General features: G+C 42.9%; 1 protein-coding gene across 1 annotated transcript in view; it reads right to left on the minus strand.

Annotated features, from left to right (window-relative positions):
• Positions 1–27,987, minus strand: part of PCNX2 (pecanex 2) — a 299,231-nt gene that overhangs the window by 199,751 nt on the left and 71,493 nt on the right. The window contains exons 11-15 of the mRNA XM_055588352.1: positions 26,645–26,798; positions 26,526–26,558; positions 13,877–14,048; positions 4,103–4,213; positions 2,394–2,485 (exon numbers count right to left, since the gene is read on the minus strand). Of these exons, the coding sequence (XP_055444327.1) occupies positions 2,394–2,485; positions 4,103–4,213; positions 13,877–14,048; positions 26,526–26,558; positions 26,645–26,798 (562 nt within the window). The remainder of the gene's footprint in view (positions 1–2,393; positions 2,486–4,102; positions 4,214–13,876; positions 14,049–26,525; positions 26,559–26,644; positions 26,799–27,987) is intronic.

Below are 27,987 nucleotides of genomic sequence, written 5' to 3' on the forward strand. Positions count from 1 at the left end.
TTCCTCCAGGTCAGTTCGGCTCTGGAAAAATCCCAGTACTTTAGGCTACAATAAAATCTTAAGGCAGGCTTGGTTAAGAAGAACAGAATACTCTGCTATATTTCAAAATGGTTACTCTTCCCCCTCCACCTACTGAAAGCAGGAGGATTCTTCTGCAATTATTCACTGTTGAGGGGGTGAAGGACCACAAGAGTGTGGGCTTCCCTAACGACTGGATTCACTTGGGGTTATTAACTCTCAGACTTGTCTACACTGAGCCCTCAGCAATTTGTCAGCCACAGTTCAGGTTTTCCTCCTCTTGGTACCGGTTCCCACAGAGGTTTCTGTTCCTGGGCTCCTGCTGCAGTAAGTTTTGGTTCTCTGTATTTACCTGTCTCTCTCTCCAATTTTGGAGGCAGAAATTTATCAAAACTTACATTTATCAAAACTTGTGCTGAGCTGTGTCTAACTCTCTGTGACTCCATGAACTGTAGCCTGCCAAGCTCCTCTGTCCATGGAATTTTCCAGGCAAAAATACTGGAGCTGGTTGCCATTTCCTTCTCCAAGGGATCTTCCTGATCCAGGGATCAAACCTGCCTCTCCTGAGTCTCTTGCATTGGCAGGCAGATTCTTTACCACTGTGTCATCTGGAAAACTCATCAAATTATGTATATTAAAAATATGGGTTCTGCAGCATACAAATTATATCTCAATGAACCAGAATTTCAAAAAATTAATGAAAAATAAATGTATAAACAAACAAAGACTGGAACATAACAGAACAAACTATAAAGGGTCCCGCAGAGAAAAGCTTGTGACCCCCAAATTTTATAGGCAGTTATTTTACCAAAGAGCAGTAGAAAGAGGTTTTTAGAAAATACCTTCGTAATTTTCCTGAATGGAATACCTGGGTCCTGTGACAGAATAAAGGAATGTACTTCAAAAGAAAGAACCTAGAAACACTGATTAATTATATAATTGTTGTTCTATGTGACAAATATATATGTGAAGGCAAACAGATCCACCAAAAGCTGTATGCTACCCTTATGTATTGGAAAAAGGAGCCTTCTCCTCTCCCTTTTTTTAATGTAAAAGAAGATAATCATATGAAAAGGAAGGAAAGAGTGAAGGAGGGAATTATGCCATTGATTATCCCAGAGAAATTCAACTGTGATGCATTGGAAGATGACATTACTGAATTCCTCTCTTCCACAAAGAGGAATAAACAGTTATATTGCTGCCACTGATACTGATGAGTTTAATATGATTTTAAGTTAAAATGTTTTTCAAAAGTCAGGTAACAAATGCCATATACTATCTATTTAAAGCCCTTTGGAACATATAGCATTTACTCTTTTGCATTTAATTTTTATTTTATCAAAGATGTACTTGTGGTGTAACACATTAAAGGCAGAGTGTCCATAAAGTCAAGAAATAAGTATACTATCAATCAATCTCTTTTTTACTGATTGAAGATGGCCCTGAACGTGTTATGTTTCAGACTTCATGGACCCTGTGCAGTTCTGCATGTAGCAATGAACAGCAGTGGTCTCTGCCCACATCAGCCATCTCTTTGCTCTAACTCTTGCTGCCTGAAGGCAGTGACTTTCAGCTGTTTCTTCTTCACCGATTTGCCTCCATATTTCCAAATAACACGCTTGTTTTATAATTTTTGACTTTTTTCAACTTCAGATATTATTTGCTGACTTTCTAACATGGAAGACAAGATTAAGACCTCTGCAAAGTCAGATAGGCACACACACATACACTTCATCTCCCCCTATTCTACTATTATAGTTGCAACTGTTATTCAGACTGTCATAAATACAACATATTATTCACAGCTGAGCCATGCACTGACCATATATTTCTTTTCTGATACCACTTGTTCTTTTCCAAAAGTTACTATCTTGTTTTTTTTTTAATCATCCTAGGTTTCCCTTGCTGCCAGCCTGGGTTTTAACTTTCTCCATCTGAATAAATCTATGGTCCTTCTGTTTTCTGGATTCTAAAATTTTTTGCTATCATATCCATTCCTCTTCTCTGTCCATAAAGCTTTATGCAATTGTATCCTTTTACCGTCTTCTGAGTGCTATTTCAGACGGAAGCATCAGTAAGAAAGTGGGGGCCTGTCAACTGCCATGTTAAGCCAAAGCCCCTCCCAGTGTCAGTAACTGACTGGGCCAGGTAGACACCTGCAAGAGCGGGGGGGTTCAGACCAGGTGGGCTTTGTGGTCAGTAGCAAATCAGGTATCTTAATGCACCTCCTAGATCACTGAGGCCTCATCCTCCAGGCCCTGTTACTCCTGATGTGCTCAGATCCCATTCCTCTCGTAACTGGAGGAGATGTTTGTTTACTTAAAATACAGTTAATTCAATGGATGTGAGAAGAAGGCCCATGGCCTTGCACCTACCTTCACGGCACTGAAGCAGAACACATGCAGCACAGCCGCGGCGGATGCACTCCGGGCCACACTGTAAACAGCTGACAGCAATCCCGAAACGGCTGGAACACAAACAACAAGAGTTCCCTGCTGGATGGCAGGTCTCACAGGCAATACATATGGTAGGAAAGTGAAGTTGGTAACTTTCAAATGCAAAATGCCTGCCCAAGGGGCAAAGAATCAATCCACAGGGCAGCCACAAAGCACTGAGTGACGCTTAGCACAAGAAGGACACTGACCTTTAACTAAACACTCAGGAAGACCACAGTTAGAAAGAACTTTTGATGACTTTTAGAAGACTGAACCAGTCATCGTGGAGGTGGGGAGACCTTGTTGCTTATAGTTGGAAGCTCCTGGCCCAGGAATGATCAGGGATGTGATTTCAGTAGAAGAAAGGAGAGAGAGAGACAGACAAATATGGAGATGGAAATTAGACACAGATAGGGATAGATAGATAGATAGATGATGGATGAATAGATAGATGAGAGACAGACAGATGAAAGATGATAGATGGATGAATAAATAAATAGATAAATAGATGTATAGATAGATGGGTGGATGAATGATAGCTAGGTAGATGAATAGACAGATATATAGATATTAATAGATGACTAGATGACAGATGAATAGATGAAAGATAGATAATAGATGGATACATACATAGATATATAGAGATGGATGGATAGATAGCTAGATAGTTTAATAGATAGATGGATAAATGAATGGATAGATAAACAGAACAAGCCAGCACTCCTGTGTGTGTAGGTGTGTGTATATGTGTGTGTGCATGTATACAAGGAGGAAGTAGCTGTAACAGATCACCCGCTACGCTCTAATGTTTCATGTACATGACTTCATGAAATCCTCACAGCAACCCCCTGAGATCAGTGTGTTAGTTTCCATTCAGAGAACAGTACGCTTTAAAGGTGAGAAATCTGGGTAATGTCTCCAAGTAAGCATTGGATGAAGCTTTACCCACCTTGGTCAGAAAGCAAGGAACACACCAAATGAAAGGCATAGGTCACCTGTCTGTACAGGCCTGCACATGACACACACTCACAATGTCACACCCACATGCTCTCAGACTAACTCATTCAGGCACGTGCTCAAATGCACATGCTCACACGCTAACCTCCACTCACTCACATTCACACACATTAACACATACAGCTTTTCCAACGAAGAATTAGAGGGTCCCTAAACCAAGTCCAAGCTTCCCTGGTGGCTCAGATGGTAAAGAATCTGCCTGTGATGCAGAAGACCTGGGTTCGATCCCTGGGTCCGGAAGATACCCCGGAGAAGGAAATGGTAACCCACTCCAATTTTCTTGCCTGGAGAATCCCATGGACAGAGGAGCCTAGTCAGCCACATTCCATGGGGTTGCAAGGAATTGGACATGACAGAGCAACTCACAGTTTCAGTTTTAAACCAAATCCAAAGCTCATAGAATTCTACACTTCCCCATTTTCTGTTTGTGTCAAGCCAGGTGGGCCACTTTCAATTTGGCCAGATGAATCTAGAAGGACCCACAATCAATCTAACCAACCCAAGCTGAAGTCCTTTAAGGGTGAGGACAAAGGAAACCTAACTATCCAGGTTTCATTCCATGCCTGAAGCTATTTAGCCCTTATCTGAACTTGAAACTTTTTTACAGAAAGAACAGAATGTAAAAGACTTACCAGAACCTCCAAAAAACAGCATGTCAATTTGCTCCAAAAGATAAATGCAGAAAGTGTTGATCTGCGGGAAGAGTCCAAGGAGGGAGATTGCAGGGAAGCAATAGAGAAATACTGAAAGCGAACAGAAAAAATTGACAGTGAGCATGCAGGAACAGGGGTCCAGGTTCCACCGCAATCCCACCTCCCTCCCACCTTTCAGCCCAGTCCACCCTGCGCAAGTCCTGGTGACACTATGGCCACTTCTCCCCCAGCCACTGACGGAGGCTGAGGCCGAACCAAACACAGGCCTTGGAAGTAACAGGAGGGGCTGCTGAAGGAGAGGCCAGCAGGCTGGCCCAGGACTGAGCGGACACCTGGGGATGGTAGGTAGAGAGTAGACTGGCCTTTAGTTTGCAAGGACAGACTTGACCTTGGGGGAGATGAGACAGGAGAAAGAGGACCAGGAAAATGACAGGCACGTGCAAAACCCAAGGCCAGTCATTAGGGGATCCCTTCCTGCAAGACTACTGGCTTTGTCACTTCAAGGGCTTGAGCTGTTGTATCTTCTCTGTTCTCACTGCAAACTCAGAGCTCAGCCAGAACCCACAGAGGAGCAAGGAAGGTGGCAGTTAACCAAGAAACGCCATCACCGTGATGCTAGGACACTGAAGGACCTGCTTCTCAGGTGCAGCAGGTCACCTGGGAGGTGAAGGGGGCCCTGCCTGAGAAGAGGAAGACTGCTGGCTCCCAAACCGTCACAGCGCAACCAGATGAAACATACACGTTACGGGCTTCCCTGGGGGCTCAGATGGTACAGAATCTGCCTGCAGCGTGGGAGACCTGGGTTCCATCCCTGGGTCAGGAAGACTCCCTGGGGAAGGGAATGGTAACACGCTCCAGTATTCTTGCCTGGAGAATCCCATGGACAGAGGAGCCTAGTGGGCTACAGTTCACGGGGTTGCAAAGAGTCAGAAACGACTGAGCAACTAACTCCTTCTACACATTATAATTCAAAATCTCACAGAGATCATTAGTTCGGGGAAACAACATATAGTCAAGCTGCATTTTACAGCAACTTACCCATCGTTCTCTCTTTCTCAATTCTATTTTTTCGGTTAGGTTTCACAAAACATAGAAACTCCCATTAGTGCTGGTACAGTACATCTACCTTTCTGTCTCAGTTTATTGGGTGGAAAGTCAATGAAGTTTAATACTGGTAAACCTTAATAAAACTAGGGAAATTTGATTTGAAATCTGAGATGCCTAAACATGGAACTATGTCCAAACCCCATACATAAACCACAGTAAACAGTGCACGCAGGAAGGATGGGGACCGTGTTTCAGCTATTTCTGAAGAACCGGAAATGCAAAACTTTCCACAGTGAAATCGTAGGGATGAGAGTATTTGTGTGTCCCATTATGTGGAAAATAGTGGGTTAACCCCACTATAATAATATGGGATAAACCCCACTACAACAATACCAAAAAACTGTTCTAACATTGTGTGGAGGTAAAATTTTATGCAGCAAACATGGCTATGAGAAATAAGCCTTTGCTTGGGATTGGAGCCATATTCTGACATACATGGTGATTTTGTTGTAATGTTTTCTGTCACAAGATTTTAACTATATTGTGAAAATCTAGAGATCTGTGAGTAACATGCTTCTCAATCAAAGTTGGCAAAAGGGTAGTGGTAGGGATGGATTTGGAGTGTGGGGTTAGCAGATGCAAACTATTATGTATAGGATGGATAATGGCCAACAAAGGTTCATATGGTTAAAGCTCTGGGTTTTCCAGTAGTCATGCACAGATGTGAGCGTTGGACCATAAAGAAAGCTGAGTGCCAAAGAACTGATGCTTTTGAATTGTGGTGATGGAAAAGACTCTTGAGAATCCCCTGGACAACAAGGAGATCAAACCAGTCAATCCTAAAGAAAATCAACCCTGAATATTCATTGGAAGGACTGAGGCTAAAGCTGAAGCTCCAATACTCTGACCACCTTAAGTGAAGAGCCGACTCACTGGGAAAGACTCTGGTACTGGGAAAGAAGACTGAGGGCAGAAGGAGAAGGGGACAACAGAGGATGAGATGGTTGGATGGCATCACTGACACAATGGATATGAGCCTGAGCAAACTCCGGGAGATGCTGAAGGACAGGAAGCCTGGCCTGCTGCAGTCCATGGGGTCACAAAGAGTCAGACACAACTTAGTGACTAAACAACAACCACCAAACAACCAGGCCCTACTGTATAGCACAAGGAACTATATTCAATATTCTGTGATAAACCATAATGGAAAAGAATATATATATGTATAACTGAGTCACTCTACAGTACAGCAGAAATTAACACATTACAAATCAACTGTACTTCAATAAAATTTAAAACAAAAACAAAGTTGGCAAAAAGACACAAATAGATATCCACTAGTATGGATGTGAGAGTTGGACTATGAAGAAAGCTGAGTGCTGAAGAATTGAAGCTTTTGAACTGTGGTGTTGGAGAAGACTCTTGAGAGTCCCTTGGACTGCAAGGAGATCCAACCAGTCCATTCTGAAGGAGATCAGCCCTGGGATTTCTTTGGAAGAAATGATGCTAAAGCTGAAACTCCAGTACTTTGGCCACCTCATGCAAAGAGTTGACTCATGGAAAAGACCCTGATGCTGGGAGGGATCGGGGGCAGGAGGAGAAGGGGACGACAGAGGATGAGATGGCTGGATGGCATCACTGACTCGATGGACGTGAGTCTGAGTGAACTCTGGGAGTCGGTGATGGACAGGGACGCCTGGCGTGCTGCAAATCATGGTGTCATGAAGAGTCGGACACGACTGAGCGACTGAAGTGAACTGAACTGAGTCATAACCACATACAACAATTTCTTTTCTCAGTTTTTGTATGAAAGGAAAGATAGAAGAAATAAAGAGAAAGTTAATGGTAGGACATACAGTTTTGAGCATCAAAATGTTACTTATCTAATTTCAAGAAAATTGACTAGTTTTTCTTAACTTCGGGATTCAAAACCCAGCAGTGAAGATTAGATGGTTCGTTGCATTCTTCATGACCAGGATAGGAGCAGAGGAAGGGTACAATGAGATTTCATTACTTCAAAAACCATACCAAGAATGAAGAACTACAGGGGAAAATTTTTTGGCTGTGAAATAATACAATAATGGCAGCCAAATACTGGAAACATGGGTAAACAAGTATTTTCTACAAGAAATACATTAGGCTGGCACCCCTCTGGTGGTACAGTGGCTGAGACTCCATGTTCCCAATGCAGGGGGCTGGGGTTCCATCTCTGGTCAAGGAACTTGATCTCACAGGCTGCAAGCAAGAATTTGCATGCCACAACTAAGACCCAGCAAACCAAATAAATACATAATAAATAGAATAAATATTAACAAAATAAATACATTAGGCAATAACACCCAAACTAATAAAGTGGAAAGAAGTGGAACACGATGAAGAATGGCAGGAGGAAAATAAAATGATACAAGACACCAGAAGTTCTAACTGAAGATGCTCTGGCCACCCCTGCAGAGTAGGAGCAGAAGGACACAGCAGAGGAAGGAGAGCAGACACCGGGGAGCCCAGGATTTAGGTCATCCCCAGGCGGAAGTAGAGAAGGAAGTCTCTCGTCTTTAGAGTTAGAGTGGAGGAGGTGAATGAAAACGCAGCCCACACCTCGTGGCATTAGCAGGACGGCTGGAAAATTCCACCTGAAGTTGCTGAAATGAATTTGTCTTTTTTCCCAAAAGTGAAAAATAAGCAAATTCCTGTGTTTGTTGGCAATTTTCCCTGTGAACAAAGATTTTTTTCTTAGTGTACTGCTGGGAGGGTGTGTAATTTTCTCTCATATCCTGCCTACTCCTCATGTTCCCTAATAATTACCATAAATGCAGAAACTTCTGGTACAGTGCCATTTCTTTTCAAGCACAGGGTATAAATAAAAATATTGGAACTTGCTTCTTTCTTATGTTAAATGTGAAGAATAATATTCATTACTATATTTGCAGCTTGGGGTGGGGGGAGGTGGCAGAATTAAAATAACATGGAAATAAAACCAAGGAAAAGACCCTGATGCTGGGAAAGATTGAGGGCAGGAGGAGAAGCAGGTGACAGAGGCTGAGATGGCTGGATGGCATCACCCACTCAATGGACCTGAGTTTGAACAAACTCCGGGAGATAGTGAAGGACAGAAAAGCCTGGCGTGCTGCAGTCCATGGGGTCGCAGAGTTGGACACAACTGAGCAACTGAACAGCAACAACATGAACTTGGTATGAATGCAAACACTGTTTGTCTCCTACATATCATATCTGTGTTTCAGCAAATGGTCCTGACATGGATTACTGGGGCCAAGGGACAAGTCTTTATACAAGACGTGGAAATGTGCATCTCAGTGTGCAGGTGAGAGTGGATCCATCTCAGTCACTGGTTACAAAACCTCCATTATCTCCAAGGGTTACATCATTGAAGCTGCTTTAGTGTAGGTAGCAGGTGATAGTCCTAAAGACTAAAATAAAATGTCAAACTCTCAAGTCTGAAAAGGACCCATTCAGTACATGGAACCCTTCTGTAAGTGATGCTGTCTCATCTTGCCCAAGTTCCTCTAGTTACTACTTCTAGAACTAATTATCACAGCTACTCCAACAGAAAGTAACACCTCTCCCATTCCAATCTGGCAGCCTTTTAACCACCTGCAGCCACCGTGCTTGCCCCCAGGACCAAGCATTTTCTCTCTTGGCTGGACATCCCCATTCCCTTGCCCCATGTGAAGACCCCATGTAGCCCATGTGGCCACACTTCTTAGAGCACACTCTGACATTGTTACTGCTCTTCTTGAAATACAGTACTAGAGACTGCAGACCTCTTGGCTTTCTCATCCAAAGGATGATTACAAAGCCAGTCACACTCATAGGCTTTTGTTGAAGTTACCCAAACGCAAAGTAATAAAAATTTCAGCCCAGAGGTCAGCAAAGGAAATGAGCACTAGAAAGGTCTTTCACCTTACTCGTGGAGGAAAAAAGAAAGACTTTCTCCTTATAATGAAAGAGAAGTGATATTCTGAACATACATGAAAGATCATAAAAGAGAAATACATTATGTAAGAATATCACTCTGAAGGTTTCTATTTCCTGAATTCACCTCTCAGCCTACAAAACCAACTAGTCCCACCACTGACTTTGTCTTTCTTCTTGTGTCAGTTTCATTCTCCAGGTTCCTTATCTCTTGGAAGGTTCCTTATCTCTCCACTGTCTGGTAGGTGGATTACAACTCACTGCAAGACTGGTGAAGTGGTTTGGTGTAGAGCTGTTCCTTATCACTGCACTTTCTCCTCCTCCTATTGTTCTGATGTTCTCTTCTCACGTCACCTGTGGCAGAGCTTCTCCAACCTCCCCACCTGCCCAATGGCCACTAAACTCACCTCCTACCCCTGGCTCACTTTCAACCCCTTCTGCCCTGGGAGGCAGAATAAGGCAGCAGACATTACATCTTCCTCTCTTCCTGCTCGTCTTTCTCTGCCTCCTCTCTACACTCTGGTAGGTTGGTGGTCAGAGCAGAAACCAAGAGCAGCAGTGGGGAACAGAGATATTACCCAGAAAGCACAACTCCAGGCACTATTTCACACACTCCAGCCTCAGTCAGAAGAGGGCCACTTCCTCAGCATGAAGAGCATACGAGCATCTTTGGGCCCACACTCAGTTTCTATTTTTCTCCTGTCCTTTCTCTTAGATGCTCCTTGTTGAATGGGTTAAATTGCGCACCTCCTAAAGATGTCAGAATCCTAACCCCAAGGACCTGTGAATGGGACTTTATGTGGAGATGTGAGTCTTTGCAGATTACCATTACGATGAGATCATTAGAATGGGCTTTAATCTAATATGACTGAAATCCTTATAAATGGAAAATTCGGATACAAAGACAGATACACACAAAAAGGGAGGATGAATAATGTGAAGAGATACAAGGACAAGAGGGCCACTGACAGGCCGAGGAGAAAGCCTGGAGAATATCTTCCCCTTGTGCTCTCAGAGACGTTAGACCTCTGGCCTCCAGAACGAGTAGACGCACACTTCTGTTGTTTCGAGCCACCAATTTGTGGTACTTTGTCAGGACATTAAAACTCTCCCTTTTCTTCCTAATAACCTTTTGTTTTTCCTGAAGCTTTTTCTTTCTCTTCTTGCTAACTCTGAACCTAACAATGTTAGCGGCTATAAACTACTCAGATCCCTTGGTAGCTGAGGGACAGAAGGTGACCAGGTGACAAAGAAGAATAAATGACTCTGAACTTCTTTTCCCTCATAAAGTCAGAAACTTTGTATAAACCTCTCTTTCTGTCTAAATGTGTCCCACAATCTATTCCTGTTTGGTACAAGCTAGTAACGTCTACCACCTTCATTCCATAGGCCTTGCCACTGTTCTATGTCTCCAGTTTTCTTGACCCTGGAAGTCATTAAGTCGACATGCTGGATTATTTACCACTATTCTCCTCTCCTGTTGACAAGCAGACAAAATATGTATTAATGGGTAGTTTTAATGAGAAAAAAAGGGAATTCCAGTGAAAAAGATAAGAAAAAATGCCATGTTCCCTGCCCCATTTCCACTCCCTAATGATACTGATTTGAAGATAAATAAAATTTGAATGTACATAGCTAATAGTCAATTCTAGAACCAGGGTGACTGCTAAAAGTAAAATCTTAGACTTTGACCAATTACATTAAGGTCTTACTTTCTGAGCTTTAATAACATTTAATTTCACTTCCTGATGGTATGGTAAGTCCACTATGCCAAGACAACTGCATTTATTCAATAGCATTGGCTTTTTCATAGTAGCAAATTCAAGAAAAATAGGAATAGGGGAGATCTATTCAGAAAAAATGATTTCTAAATGGAATATATGTCATGTTTTTCTTCTTCTAAATCTCTTTATACAAACCATCTGCAAAAGGTACTGACAAAATTCCTACTTATTCTAAGGGCTGAGTTGAACAGTCCCAAAACGACTATAAGCTTTTACTGATTTATGAAAGGGAAGTGTTCCAAAGTCCATCTGTACAGTAATTCCTTTGGTATTTAAAGCATACTCCACGCTCATCCCTCCACAAAGTGTCTCCTTAGCACCTGTATGCACTGGATGCCATGCTTGGTGCTGGGGGTTCCCTGGGGGATGTACAAGCTAGTGACAGAGAGGGGCATGGTCAAATATCACAAATGAAGCAGAAGACTACAGAATGAACTCGATATTATGAAAAGCAGGGGTTGTGAAAGGATAGAAGATGGGACCCAACTCGGGGAAATGAGTCATCCTTGCCTAGCATAGCGTGTATTGCTATGTTGGGGCTGGGAGTGCAGCAGAGAAGGAACACAAAGATTAGGTGAGAAGACATGGGAACTGGGGCTCCAGGCCAGGCTGCAAACCCTCATGACCTCTAAGACATGGAAGTCTGCCGACACTCACCCTCACTGAGACTCTCAGGCAAGATGGCCGCAAGGTACCCAAGACGGGGTGTGGGGCACAGGCAAGAAAAGGCAACGCTATGTGCAGACAGGTGTTTTTTGGACACCTTCCAAAATCCCTGCATGCCCTCTTCATCTCTAAAGCCAAGTCCTCCCATGCCCTTGACCGAAGACTCCGGAGGCCAGCACTGCTGTCTATAAAAAGAAGACGGCAGGAAAGGACAGTCCTCCCACGTGTGTGCAGTGGTGATGGGCATCTCTGCCTACCCAGGCTCTGACATCTTCACTGTAGCTGATCTCAGGAGGAAGAGGAGTGAGCTAATTTATGGGAAGGTAGAAGGGACTTAAAGTCCTTCTTATTGTGTGTGTGTGTGTTGTGATGGAATTTCAAATAATATAAAAAAGTAAAGTGAAAAACACCAGAGTAGAAAAAAAAGCAGAGTAGAAGTAAAGATTCTTGGGCAACAGGACACTGTATGTGTATACGCTTAGTTGCTCAGTCGTGTCCGACTCTTTGGGACCCCATAGACTGTAGCCTGCCAGACTCCTCTGTTCATGGAATTTCCCAGGCAAGAATTTTGGAGTGGGTTGCCATCTTCTCCTTCAAGGGAGCTTCCCAACCCAGGTACTGAATCTGAGTCTTCTGAATCGTGGGCAGGTTCTTTACCACCGAACTACCTGGGAAGTGACCAAGAGGACCCCGACTAGGGGTTTAATCATGGGATCAGCGCCTATGTTTCTCCCAACTTGTTTCTGTTTCCTGTTAGAACACAGAGACTCTCTGAAACATGGTCCCAACACTCAGCTCCTCACATGACATAGCAGGAATCGAGGTGCTGAAGATGCAGACAAAGGTGGGTTCGTGCAGTGGTCCCAGTGGAGGGGAGTGAACAGTCTGCTACCGAAACAGTAGGAAGAGGGATGCGAGATGGCAGCTGGGAAAGTGAGCCCGAGGCTGGAATGTCTACTGTGGTTTTCACCTATAAGAAGCACAAAGAGACGTCATATCTGGGGGTCCTCCTGAGTCCCACTGGAGAGACTCCAAGAGTTGTCATAGGATCAGAGAATGATGATGTAGGACCTATGGCTTTGACAATCTCCTCGAGTAAAACTTCCAGCTGGCAAGTAACAGATCCAGGAAGCAGAGCCTCTGGTAGCTGCCCTTTATCAACTCATCTGGTCAATGTGATCAGATAATCACAAATGAGCACATGTGTGATCCTCTGGGTGATTCTCAGAGCATTGGCAGTCAAGTCTTCAGAGTTACAGGTCCACAATGGGGAAGCCTCTTTGCATAATAAAGATAATAATAGCTAATACCTGGTCCCAGACACTCTTCTATATGTTGAAACATACTAACACATCTAAAGCTTGCAACAACCTCTGAGGTGTGCACTATTTTTATCCTCAAACTACAGTTGAATTTTGCTCAAGGTCATACAAGTAAGAAAGAAGCAGAGCTGGAATTCAAATAGCCAGTCATCTGGCTCCAGAGCTGGGGCCCTACACCATTATCACATGAAGGTCACCTTTGATGGAGCATTTTCCATCAAACACTGCCTGGACCTTCAGGCAAGTGAAGCCCACCAGTGAAAAGCTAGGTGACTAGCACATCCAGGACTCCATGCGGACTGAGAACCATGTCCGCTCACGCATTTCCAGAGCATCTGTGCCATGTGGATGAGTCTGTGACCACCATCTTGAGGGCAAGAATCACCCCCATCCCGGAGCCCCACTGACGCCCCACACCAGGCACCCTAGCCACCCGTCTTCAGGTATTAAGTGCTGCAGCTCCCTAATCATGAGTGTCAACATCCTCTAGAACAGTCTCCAACCCCCAGGTCATGGACTGATGCTGATTAGGAACTGGACCACACAGCAGGAGGTGAGTGGCGCGTGAGAAACCAAAGCTTCATCTGCATTTACAGCCACTCCCCATCACTCACATTACTGTCTGACCTCCGCCTCCTGTCAGATCAGTGGCCACATTAGATAGTCATAGGAGCACAAACCCTACTGCGCTTGAATCATCACCAAACCACCCCCACCCCCGGCCCTCGCAACCCCTGGTCGGTGGAAAAATTGTCTTCCATAAAATGAGCCCCTGGTTTCAAAAAGGTTGTGGATCTCTGCTTTAGAATAAGTCCATTGTTGGATGCTGTGGGCTCTGGCTCCCAGAGAGTCTACTGAAAGCATGCAAACCAAAAGGAACATGCACATCTCTTGATCCAATAAGCAAGTAAGAAAGTTTCTCCAAGGAGGGATTCAGAAAATCAAGGGGAGAAGTACCCTCCCGTCTCTGTGACCTTTCCCACAATCCGCCCAAATGAACTCACCTATTAAGAGGTCCCTAGCCCATTGGAGGGACCCTGGAGAGAAGAGCTTCAGACCATACACAATGTAAGTGGGAGGGTGCCTGGCTTTGGCCCCTGTATCAAGAAGCAAAATAAGGCCACACAGCACACAAAAATAGATTGGTCTGCTGTATGTTATGATTTGGTTGTGTCCCTAGAAAACAAACATAATTTCTGAATGGCACCTTTACTTTTGATTCAGTGACAGAAAGCTCATACTCAGTCATTTATACCATATTATACAAGTTGCACCATATAACACATTCTCCCCCTCCCCCATTATAACACATTCTCCCCCTCCCCCATTATAATTCAGACACACAAAACACCAAGGGAAAAAAGAAAACCCCGATGCTTACTCTGTTTAAGAAGACTGAGAATATCAAAATGAATGTTATCCTTCTCAGACTCAACAAGATTTACCTGAAAATTTAATTACCAGCCTTGGATGAAACCGAGATCTAATTCAATGCTTCCCCCACAGCAAAACTTCTATTTGTGTTGTTCATCTCAAGTGCAAAACTAATTTAAACCACTGTTTGCTCTACATGGTCTAATTTGAGCTCCATTATTAACAAGAAATAGAATTATAACTTGGCTTCAATTTTCTTATGTCTTAGAAAGCAAGACAATTCAGGTGCAACGTTTATATCTGCAGAGTCTGCATAAAATGCCTTAGTACCAAACAGCGGTATAATCCAATTTTTAAACATTTGCTATTTATATGCATTTTCCTCTGAGGAGGACCGAAAACGTAACAGATTTCATCTGAGGCCTCAAAATATTGTTACGAAGAGAGCAGACACATTTTTATTCTTCTCTTGGAATGGACAGAAAAATTAGGGAAAAGGTGTAACATCAACTTTCCAGGGCAAAAGCCAATGAAGAATCTACATCTCACAAATCAATGCACAATTCATAAAGCAACTTCCCAGGGCAAAAGCCAATGAAGAATTTACATCTCACAAATTAATGCACAATTCCTAAGGTTCAAAAAACCAACAAAAATGAATTACGGAGAGAATATTCTTTGCAATTCATGAACTATTTTGAGTATAAAAAGTCAAGATGAAAGTGATATGAGTTCAGATATGAATTTTTAAAGTCACTGCCTTGAACATATTATATTTAGAAATGCAATTTAAATTGCTCTGCTTCTATAATAGAAATAGTCCTATTCTGAGGCCATCATTTAATGGGAAAGAAAACACAGCCTGTCCATGGGGGCTGGCTATGTTTGGCCCTGAGTCTGGGCTTAGTCTTAAAGGAATATTTGCACTCTTATGAAATTTCCTTTTAAATCCAACTAGGTCATAGATTAATGGGAAAGGGAATACTTCTTCTGCATTTGAAAAAAAAAATTGAAACTAAAGCCTAAGTGAAATCTTAATGCATTTCTTATCAAGTTAATATCAAAATAAATTGCTTGGTATAGACAGCCACTTAGTATACAAATACACAAGCATATAGATAGATATATAGATAGATAAGTAGATCTTTCCTCAAACTGATATCATTTTAGAAATATAATTAAATACCTACTTCCCACTTGCCCTGATTCTTTTACTAAAAGGTTAAAAGTTCTGCCAGGAATTGAAAGTCTTTGGTTTCAAACAAATTTAAGATATCATCTTGGATCTGCCACATCAAGCTTTATTTATTGGGTCTGGGAGTGCTTTCTTTGTACCTATAATTTAAGACTCAAACTTTAAACCTCCCTTTGTTTTTTTTTATTTTATTTTATTTTTTAACTTTACAATATCGTATTGGTTTTGCCATATATCGAAATGAATCCACCACAGGTATACATATGTTCCCCATCCTGAACCCTCCTCCCTCCTCCCTCCCCATACCATCCCTCTGGGTCGTCCCAGTGCACCAGCCCCAAGCATCTAGTATCGTGCATCGAACCTGGACTGGCAAGTCCTTTCATATATGATATTATACATATTTCAATGCCATTCTCCCAAATCATCCCACCCTCTCCCTCTCCCACATAGTCCAAAAGACTGTTCTATACATCAGTGTCTCTTTTGCTGTCTCGTATACAGGGTTATTGCTACCCTTCCCTGAATGTCATGCTACCTTTTGGGTCCCCGAACAATTCTAAGCGAATCGCTAATACATGGCATGTAAGTCACTTTTATTTGCCTTGATCCCTAAGAACACCCATTAATAAAATTTCTCTGCTCCAGTTACTTCTTTCATATAGGATTCAATCAGAAAAACCTCCAAGGATTGATTTTTTTTCAATATAAAAATTTCATTTGCTCCTCCAGGTGAAGTCTGAACAGTCTTTTAAAACTTATCCAAGTGTTTCCCATTCAAGTGTTTTTAACCTTAAAATACCCTAGGGGGCACTGCTGATTTCTGCTGGGGGGCATCTTGGAGGCTGCTTCACAAAATCTGCTCTGTACATGCATTTAGCTCTCCCAGGAGCCCCACCTACTCATACAATTTCTCGGCCTTTGCTCTGGTTGCAGGGCAAGTAAAGGATAAAGTGAGAGAATCTATTGAAACCTGGAGGTCCCCATCTGGAGAGCAGGGGTCCTTGCGACTAACAGACCAGATCATTCTAATTGTCCTCTTGCCAAGAGGGGGGCTGCTCCAACGCGTCACACTTGCTGTTGATAGATAGGTAGATAATAGGAAGGTAAGCAGATAGATACATGGATGAATGGATAGATAGATAAGTAGATTAAATAGACAGACACATAGATATGGATAGATAGACAGACATAGAAACATAGACGGTTCAGCTCAGTTCAGTTCAGTCGCTCAGTGGTGTCTGACTCTTTGCAACTCCATGGACTGCAACACGCCTGGCTTGCCTGTCCATCACCAACCCCCAGAGTTTACTCAAACTCATGTCCATTGAGTCGGTGATGTCATCCAACCATCTCATCCTCTGTCATCCGCTTCTCCTCCCGCCTTCAATCTTTTCCAGCATCAGGGTCTTTTCAAATGAGTCAGTTCTTTGCATCAGCTAGCCAAAGTATTGGTGGCTCAGAGGTTAAAGCATCTGCCTGCAAGGCGGGAGACGTGGGTTTGATCCCTGGGTTGGGAAGATCCCCTGGAGAAGGAAATGGCAAGCCACTCTAGTATTCTTGCCTGGAGAATCCCATGGACCGTGGAGCCTGGTGGGCTACAGTCCATGGGGTTGGAAGAGTCGGACACGGCTGAGCGACTTCACTCATTCACTCAGCCAAAGTATTGGAGCTTCAGCTTCAACATCAGTCCTTCCAATGAATATTCAGGACTGATTTCCTTTAGGATGGACTGGTTGGATCTCCCTGCAGTCCAAGGAACTCTCAAGAGTCTTCTCCAACACCACAGTTCAAAAGCATCAATCCTTTGGCGCTCAGCTTTCTTTAGAGTCCAACTCTCACATCCATACATGACCACTGGAAAAACCATAGCTTTCACTAAACAGGCCTTTGTCAGCAAAGTGATATCTCTGCTTTTCAATATGCTGTCTAGGTTGGTCATAGCTTTTCTTCCAAGGAGAAGCATCTTTTCAGGCTGCAGTCATCATCTGCAGTGATTTTGGAGCCCCCCCCCCAAAATAAAGTCTGTCACTTTTTCCACTGTTTCCCCATCTATTTCCCATGAAGTGATGGGACCAGATGCCATGATCTTTGTTTTCTGAATGTTGATCCTTTAAGCCAACTTTCTCACTCTCCTCTTTCACTTTCATCAAGAGGCTCTTTAGTTCTTCTTCACTTTCTGCCATAAGGGTGATGTCATCAATATATCTGAGGTTATTGATATTTTTCCTGGAAATCTTGATTCCAGCCTGTGCTTCACCCAGACCAGCATTTGTCATGATGTACTCTGCATATAAGTTAAATAAGCAGGGTGGCAATATACAGCCTTGATGTACTCCTTTTCCTATTTGGAACCAGTCTGTTGTTCCATGTCCAGTTCTAACTATTGCTTCCTGACCTACATATAGATTCTCAAGAGGCAGGTCAGGTGGTCTGGTATTCCCATGTCTTTCAGAATTTTCCACAGTTTGTGGTGATCCACACAGTCAAAGGCTTTGGCATAGTCAGTAAAGCAGAAATAGATGCTTTTCTGGAACTCTCTTGCTTTTTTGATAATCCAACAGATGTTGGCAATTTGATCTCTGGTTCCTCTGATTTTTCTAAATCCAGCTTGAACACCTGGAAGTTCACGGTTCATGTATTGCTGAAGCCTGGCTTGGAGAATTTTGAGCATTCCTTTACTAGCATGTGAGATGAGTGCAATTGTGCAGTAGTTTGAGCATTCTTTGGCATTGCCTTTCTTTGGGATTGGAATGAAAACTGACCTTTTCCAGTCCTGTGGCCACTGGAAATTTGCTGGCATATTGAGTGCAGCACTTTCACAGCATCATATTTCAGGATTTGAAATAGCTCCACTGGAATTCCATCACCTCTACTAGCTTTGTTTGTAGTGATGCTTCCTAAGACCCACTTGACTTTGCATTCCAGAATGTCTGGCCCTAGGTGAGTGATCATACCATCGTGATTATCTGGGTCGTGAAGATCTTTTTTGTATAGTTCTTCTGTGTATTCTTGCCACTTCTTCTTAATATCTTCTGCTTCTGTTAGGTCCATACGATTTCTGTCCTTTATTGAGACCATCTTTGCATGAAATGTTCCCTTGGTATCTCATTTTCTTGAAGAGATCTCTAGTCTTTCCCATTCTATTGTTTTCCTCTATTACTTTGCATTGACCACTGAGGAAGGCTTTCTTATCTCTCCTTGCTAGTCTTTGGAACTCTGCATTCAAATGGGTATATCTTTCTTTTTGTCCCTTGCTTTTCACTTCCCTTCTTTTCACAGCTATTTGTAAGGCCTCCTCAGACAGCCATTTTTCTTTTTTGCATTTCTTTTCCATGGGGATGGTCTTGATCCCTGGATCCTGTACAATGTCATGGACCTCATTTCATAGTCCATCAGGCACTCTATCAGAACTAGTCCCTTGAATCTATTTCTCACTTCCACTGTATAATCATAAGGGATTTGATTTAGGTCATACCTGAATGGTCTAGTGGTTTTCCCTATTTTCTTCAATTTAAGTCTGAATTTGGCAATAAGAAGTTCATGATCTGAGCCACAGTCAGCTCCCGGTCTTGTTTTTGCTGACTGTATAGAGCTTCTCCATCTTTGGCTGTAAAGAATATAATCAATCTGATTTTGGTGTTGACCATCTGGTGATGTCCATGTGTAGAGTATTCTCTTGTGTTGTTGGAAGAGGGTGTTTGCTATGACCAGTGCACTCTCTTAGCAAAACTCTATTAGCCTTTGCCCTGCTTCATTCTCTACTCCGAGACCAAATTTGCCTGTTACTCCAGGTGTTTCTTGACCTCCTACTTTTACATTCCAGTCCCCTATAATGAAAAGGACATCTTTTTCGAGTGTTAGTCCTAGAAGGTCTTGTAGGTCTTCATAGAACCATTCAACCTCAGTTTCTTCAGTATCTTCAGCATTAGAAGATAGAGAACAGGGAGATAGATGATGGATGGATAGATATAGAGGATAGATAGATGATAGCTAGATAGGGAGATGGAGAGATAGATAGGCAGACAGATAGTTAAAGATAAATGATAGAGAGATAGAGATGACAGAGGATGGATAGATAGATGGATAGATGTAGAAGATAGAATGATAGATGATAGGTGGATAGTGATATGGAGAGATAGATGATAGAAAGAAAAAGATAAAAGGAGTTGGTTATAAGGAAGACAGAGTGTTTGAACCCAGCATTACTGAACCGAGGCTGTCAGCAGCCAGGCCATGCCAGCCCCATCCCATCTCCGCTGGTACCCATGTCAGCTCCAGGCTTCCTGCAGATCTCTGCTTCTCAGCCCAGAGGGCAGAAAACAGTTGCCTCCCACCTACTGAGCCTGCACATGTTCCTGTTTGGCGGAACACACAGGGCAGCTGTTTTTGAGAAGCTGCTGTACAGCAGCAATGGCTGACATTTATCCTGTTTTCCTATGCCTCAGGCCCTGTCCTACCTACTTGAAATGGAACCAACCACAGAGTTAATCCACCTGAAGAAGTCCTACTATTATTCTCATTTTGCCAAGGGCAAACTGAGGCATGAAGAAGAAATTAGCCCCAGACTTCACAGACAGAAGACAGGGTGCCTGAGCCAAGATTTGAACCCCGCTGCTGGCCACCTGGCTGCCTGGTCACTACCCACTGGCTCACCAAACCTACCCAGATGGTCCCTGTATTTGGCCCTGGATCCTTCCAGGCCCAACACTCAACCTCACTTGGCTCAAGTTCATTCATAATCATCATTCTTTAAACACACAATGTGAATGTTACACATGTGAAGTAAACACAGAGTGTGGGGAAAAGCATTCATAGTAACATTTCCTGGAAGGTGTTGACTCTTCCTGAAAGGACTCAGGAGGGTGAAAAGGGCTCCTTCTGGAGAGTAGAAAAATAACTACCTGCTCTGTCCAGCCTTTCTGCAATATGATGTTTACCTATGTAGAACTCTGTTAACTATAAGGGTTGGTTGTTTTTATAGTTTCTTAGGATGAGAAAAGGGGCTTCCAGGGTGACTCAATGGTAAAGAATCTGCCTGCAATGCAGGAGATGCAGGTGCAATCCCTGGGTTGGGAAGATCCCCTGAAGGAGGGGATGGCAACCCACTCCAGCACACTTGACTGGAGGATCCCATGGACAGAGGAGCCTGTCAGGTTACAGTCCATAGGGTCACAAAGAGTTGGACATGACTAAAGCAACTTAGCACACACGATGGTATAGAATAGTTTATTTAAATATAATTTTTTGGTAGCTGTTGATTAGTTCTGTTTCACTTAAGACTTAGCAATTCATCTATTTAGAACTTTTGAATTGAAGTGTTTTTTTATAAATTTATTTTAATTGGAGGTTATTTACAATATTGTATGGTTGAAGTTTTTTTTTTGAAATTTTCTTTTTTTTAATTTTATTTTTTAACTTTACAATATTGTATTGGTTGAAGTTTTAATTTAAAATTTTTTAAGTTGAAATATAGCTGACGTACAATATTGTGTTAGTTTCAGATGTGCAGCACAGTGATTTGTTTTGGGGTTTTTTTAATTAACATAGATTATATTCCATTATAGATATATGAGATATTCAATATAGTTCCCTGTGCTATAGAGTAAATGTTTGTTGCTTATCTATTTTATGTGCAGTAGTTTGTATCCCTTAATCCTAAATTCCTAATTTATCCCTCTCGCTTTCTCCCTTTGGTAACCAGAAGTATAGTTTCTATGTCTGTGAGTCTGTTTCTGAGTTGTATATAGATTCATTTGTACTAAATTTTAGATTCCACATATAAGTGCTATTGTATAGTATTTGTCTTTCACTGTTTGACTTATTTCACTAAATGTAACATTATCTGACTTCCCAGGTGATGCTAATGGTAAAGATCCAGCCTGCCAATGCAGGAGATGTAAGAGACACGAGTTTGATCCCTGGGTCAGGAAGACGCCCTGGAGGAGGGCATGGCAACCCACTCCAGTACTCTTACCTGGAGAATCCCATGGACAGAGGAGCCTGGTAGGCTACAGTCCATGGGGTTGCAAACAGTAGGACACAACTGAAGGAACTTAGCACGCACCCAATATTATCTAGGTCTGTCCACGTTGCTGCAAATGGCCATACTTCTTTTTTATGGTTGAGCAGTATTCCATTGTTTAGATATACCACATCTTCTTAATCCAATTGTCTACTGAAAGGCACTTGGGTTGCTTCCATGTCTTGGCTACTGTGAATAGTGCTACTATGAACGTTGGGTGCATATATCTTTTCAAATTGTTTTTTTTTTTTCAGGTGTATACTGAAAAAGTTTAACTATACTCTTTGGTTCCCTTTCTGTGTGGAGCAAAAGAAGATGACCTGGGGGTGGGTGTCCAACTGTCCTAAGGAAGCAGACCCTAGTAAAACGCTAGCCAACAAGTATTCTATGACCCACACTTGGTGGCATATATACACAATGGGGTATTACTCAATCAGACAAAGAATGAAATAAAGTCATTTGCTGCAAAATGGATGGACCTAGAGACTGTCATACTAAGTGAAGTAAGTCAGACAAATATCATATTCTATCACCTATATTGATGCTTTTGAACTGTGGTGTTGGAGAAGACTCTTGAGAGTCCCTTGGACTGCAAGGAGATCCAACCAGTCCATTCTGAGGGAGATCAGCCCTGGGATTTCTTTGGAAGGAATGATGCTAAAGCTGAAACTCCAGTACTTTGGCCACCTCATGCAAAGAGTTGACTCATTGGAAAAGACTCTGATGCTCAGAGGGATTGGGGGCAGGAGGAGAAGGGGACAACAGAGGATGAGATGGCTGGATGGCATCACTGACTCGATGGACGTGAGTCCGAGTGAACTCCAGGAGTTGGTGATGGACAGGGAGGCCTGGCATGCTGTGATGCATGGGGTCGCAAAGAGTCGGACACAACTGAGCGACTGATCTGATCTGATCTGATCACCTATATGTGGAACCTAAAAAATGATACAAATAGACTTTTTTAAAAAACAGAAACATACTTACAGACATAGGAAACAAATTTATGGTTACCAAAGGGAAAAGATGGGGGAGGGAGAGATAAATCAGGAGTTTGGGATTAACAGATATACACTGTTATATACAAAATAGATACCAACAAGGACCTATTGTAGAGCACAGGGAGCTATACTCCATATCTTGTAATAACCTATAATGGAAAAGAAACTGAAAAAGGATAGATATATGTGTATGTATAACCAAATCACTTTGCTGGACACCAGAAACTAATACAACACTGTAAATCAACTCTGCAGCAATTTTTTTTTTAATTAATAAAATTTTAAAAAATCATTCCTCTGATAAACAGTGCCTTTACCAGGTGGTCATCATCAAAAGTGGTAAGTCATGTTGATAGTACATACCCTCAAAATGGTGTGGGGAAAATGACACTTGAATTCTGCGGTCTTCCTCCCCAAAATCCATAACCCCAGTCCAATCATCAGATGAGCACCAAATAAAGCTCAACTAAGGAACAGTCTATAAAATTCCTGACCAATGCTCCTTGAAGCTGTCCAGATCACCAAAATCAAGGAAAGCCTGAGAAACTGTCACAACAGAGAGGAGCTTTAGGAGAGAGGATGATTGAATACCATGTGGTGTCCTGGACGCGATCCTCAAACCAATAAACAAAAAGATAATAGGAAAAAGCTATGGAAATCTAAGTGAAACATGAACTTCAGTTAACAGTGATGTATCCACCTGGGTTCAGTAGTTTTGGCAAATGAAACATATGGATGTATGAGGTTAATAATAAGGGAACTAGGTGTGGGGCTTGTGAAATTTCTGTACACTCAGCCTTCTGTATCTGCAAAGCAGAAGGAGAAAGGAAAGAATCATTTCCAGGGGACTTAACATTCCAGGTCCTGTGCTGGGAACATTATATACATTGTCCAAGTCACTCATTACCAGCACTAACTGAGGTTGTCATTATGACCCCTACTTTACTCACAGAAAAACTGTTAGCATTTGGCAAGTGCTCCCGCAGTGCCAGATTCTATGCGGTGCCCTGGATGTGCATTATCTTGCTTCCCTCACAATATCCTATTTTAATATTTCATCTTTTACAGATGACAAACCTGAGACTCAGAGTAGTCACTCGACCAAGAGGCCATAGTGTGTACAGGGAGAGGCTGAATTCAAATCCCCAAACCTGCACGCTTCCCATTACCCTGTGTTTCTCGGGTGTGACCTGAGATCACATCCTCCGTCAGCACCTGGGTGGTGTATTTAGAATGCAGGTTCCCAGGTGCTGTCCCAGCCACCCCAACTCAGGGTCCCAGCAGGTGCTGGGAAAGGCCCCTGACTCCAGCTCCATGCTGAGGATCCCAGTCTTTTGATGCCTTTCAGATATCCCACCAGATTTTACTTTCTGGGTTATCATTGGTGGATATTATTGATTGTGTGTGCGTGCTAAGTCGTTTCAGTCGTATGTGACTGAACCTATGGATGGTAGCCCACCAGGCTCCTCTGTATGGGATTCTCCAGGTAAGAATACTACAGTGGGTAGCCACTTCCTTCTCCAGGGGATCTTCCCGACCCAGGGATCGAGCCTACATCTCTTATGTCTCCTGCATTGGCAAACAGGTTCTTTACCCCTAGCGCCACCTGGGAAATCCACTGTTGGTTGGCCAAGTCTATAAGTCTGTAAGTAAGGAACAGCTTCATCACCCATAGCTAAATTACCAGTCTCTGATCCTCCAACTGATTCCAGAAGTTACCCTCACCCTCAGTTTTTAAGCTCTCCTAGACTTGTTTTCTTTTACAATCAGAAGCATTTTTTTTTCAAGCCCAGGGTTGATGGTACCATATCTACTAGCATGCCAGTGCTAATTCTGCAACTCTATCTGAAACACACAGTGTTATGCAAAAAAAAAAAAAAATCATTATGCTATCTTCTGGTTTTAACAACTTGCTCAAAATTTGCCACCTCTGTGCTCCTGGAAGGAAACACAGAAGAAAAACCAATCACTCGAAGAACAAGAATTGACTGCATTTTTGAACAGCCACTCCCTGGGAATGAACAAAGTAATACAGTTTTGAACAGCACTTCAGTGGCAACTGGATAGGAGGGGAGTTTGGGGGAGAATGGATACATGTATATGCATGGTTAAATCCCTTTGCTATCCACCTGAAACTATCACAGCATTGTTAATCAGCTATACTCCAATCCAAAATAAAAAAAAAAATTTTTTTTTAAGCACTTTGTTTTATCTGACAGCCACTGATGAATGAATCTTAGCCAGGGCTGGTGGCAGGCACAGAACCATCTCTCTGCCAGACTGGACTGACCTTTCTGAGGTTTTCTTATCTCTAAACAGTAAGTTAGTCTTCTAACTTACACATTGCAAGAGGAAATATTTTATACCTACCATGTTTTCTTTCCTCACCATAATAGTTAGAAATGCTAACTCAAATCAGGGCTAATCTACTTAGCAATCTGTGTAAGCATATTAATTACTACAATAAACAGACTTCGATGTCTGACTGTGACTTCCGATGCCAGTAAGAGGAGTCACTGTTTCCTATCTCACTGTGACATGCTTGTTCAGATAAAGGAAGAGCAGCTGGGTATAGCCCTCTAGGAACTGGATCAATGCAGACACTGCGACTCCAACTTAGAACCGTGACCCAGGGGTCCTACAAATGGTCATTACAAATCCACAGGGGGGATAACAGCTGTTCTCACCATTCACCTCTGGTAGTATCATTCGTGAGAGCACATGCAGGAAATGAATGTTTAATAGCCTATTACACCCCTCCCCCGGGTCACCCAGAAAGACAGTGACCCAAGCGCTGTCACTAGGAAGCAGGGCTTATTTACAGCAGCAGGAGGATGGCAGTGTCGCATCGGGGGTGGGCTGGGACAGAACATCACAGGGCTGAGCATCTCGGCTCACACCACCTAGCCCAGATTCTTGACAATAATCACAACAATACATCTGTGATACCCTAATTACACTGTTTCTCCTTATCTTGACATTCAGACGCTGGGACAAAAGAAGATGTATTCCATGTAAACCAATTATAGGGAACAGAGGAATTTAACAAGATAGCAACGTATGCCAGGTGAGCAGCCAATTATAAGCTTTTCTTAATTACTATGAGCTAAATATGAGCTATCACAGACTTGAGATCACTCCTAAATCCTGGATATGAATTTCTTTTTTAAAGCACAATAGCAGGAAGGTCACGTTTTCTTTCATCGGATGGGATTTTCAGGGACTCACAGGAGTTTACCATAACAGAGGAAGGAAGGTTTCTCAAAGAGCTGGGACATCCACCAAGCAGTGGTTTTGGTGCAAAGGCACGTGGCTGGGGTCCCAGTAGGGACAGTGCCAGACCTGGACCCACCACCCCGCAGGGGAGCGTGCCCCCTGGTCAGTGGATGCTACAGTGCTTCTGAGCTCAGGGAGGGATGCCAGAGCACCAAGAGACTGGTACTGGGGAGGCCAGAGTTTCAGTTATAAATAAGCCCCCAAATGATGAGATAAAAGGTGACGATACACTTGAAAGTGTGGGACAGGAAGAGATCAGCTTCATGTAAAAAGAATAATGATTTGTGCTTACATAACCAATGTTTCCAATAACAGCTACCATCTATGAAGCAATTTCTATATACCAGACACTGTTTTAAGCCCGTGAGTTGGATTAATTCACTCCCCATAGGCATTTCTACTATCCTTATTCACACACAGGGAAACTGAGGTATGGAGAGTTCACTTTTCATTCAGGGTCCAACATTCAGACACAGGAACCAGGAAACCAACACAGGTAGCCTGACTGCGGACTCTGCTGATTTCCCCACCGACTGCAACATCTTTCCTGAGATGAGTTCAATGAGATGGAAAAGGCCCTCCACACACTCTTGGTCCCCATCCTGGCCCCTCCCCACCACCATTCCCATCACAGCCTCAGATCTCCCCTGAACTTGACCACATGCATTAATACTTCCATTTTACATTCAGTATATACGTATATTGCTATATACATTTGAATTGATTTTGGCCATTCCCCATCTTCAATGCAAGCAGACCAGACAAGCCTGTTAGTGGACACTTACGTGGATTGGCGAGGCAGGGTCAGGCTGAACGCTCTAGAACACAAATCAGAAGTGTCTGGGTCATCATCTCATGATTTCAAGGCTACATTAGTGATGGTAAGAATTAGATGTGGTCTTGCCTTTAACAGGGAATACTGGCAGCTGGCCATGATGAGGCAGAAGAGGAGCGCCCATATGTCTTTGCAAAAGCCTTGGTTCAATGTCAGAAATCCAAGCAGGGAAACCAGGATAATGAGTAAAACTGCCAGCACATTTTCCTTGACATCTTCAGTTCTGAGCAAAATAAACAAATAAAAACCATATTGAAACTCCATCTAAAAATTTTAGTTTATCTACTTAAAAAATAATTGTAATATATAGGGGAACTATACATAATCTTGTTGTCTTTTCCTAGTCTCCTATAAATGTGTTGTCACACTTTCATAATTTTAAAAAATTAAAATTAAAAAAACAAAGGGAATAAAAGGTAAAGCTGTCTGTTTTTATCCAGAGAATACGTGCATGTTTCTAAAATGACTGACAGCAGAGAGGACCTATCTCAAGCTTTTATGTTTGGTAACAAGATTTTACAGTTTCTTTCTTTCTTGCATTATTACTGCATTCTACATTTTTTTAAAGCCATATTTAACTCCCATTTTCTGTTATTGAAACAAGTGAAATATAATCCCTTTGGGTGTCCCTGGCCATTAAACCAGGTTTACTGGGAGAAGACTGTTAATTATTCCATCCACCACAGTGAAATGTGTTTCCGAAAAGGAGCTTCACTGACTCCACTAAGTGAAGGAAGGGGGTACATTACACTTAACTAAAGCAGGCAATCCCTTCCACATACAGTCACAGTGGCCAGAATTTGCTGCTCCGTTTCAGAGGCCAGGAGACCTCCGGCCAGAGAGCTGTCCATGCAGTGGGTCTGACCCGTGTGTCACTGGGTGATCTCTCCGGAGATGCCACGTGAGAGGTGTGGGGCAGAGAGATGAGCTCATCCAGACGTGGGGTGTTATCATCGGGTATGCAAAGGGACAAGAAAGGGAGTGTCAAGATGCTGATATAAAGGGGCTAAAGGCAGGATCATGGGAGAGGCAACGAGGGCTGCTAGTGGGAGGAAGTGGATACATCAAAGTGCAAGAGGGGATGTGGAGACGATGGAGGTAGGGGGAAAGCAAATTCCCTGGTGACTCAGACGGTAAAGAGTCTGCCTGCAGTGCAGGAGCCCCGGGTTCAATCACTGGGTCAGGAAGATCCCCCAGAGAAGGAAATGGCAACCCACTCCAGTATTCTTGCCTGGAGAATCCCATGGACAGAGGAGCCTGAAGGGCTATGGTCCATAGGGTTGCAAAGAGTTGGACAGGACTGAAGCCATTTAGCACGTAGGGGGGATGTGAAGAACGAACTGAGGCTGGGACTATGACATCAGAGGTGGAAGGCTTCTATGAGAGAAGGAGATGCAGGGTGGAGTTACAGG

The sequence above is a fragment of the Bubalus kerabau genome, chromosome 1 (genome assembly GCF_029407905.1).
Source record: "Bubalus kerabau isolate K-KA32 ecotype Philippines breed swamp buffalo chromosome 1, PCC_UOA_SB_1v2, whole genome shotgun sequence".
Classification (NCBI taxonomy): Eukaryota; Metazoa; Chordata; class Mammalia; order Artiodactyla; family Bovidae; genus Bubalus; species Bubalus kerabau.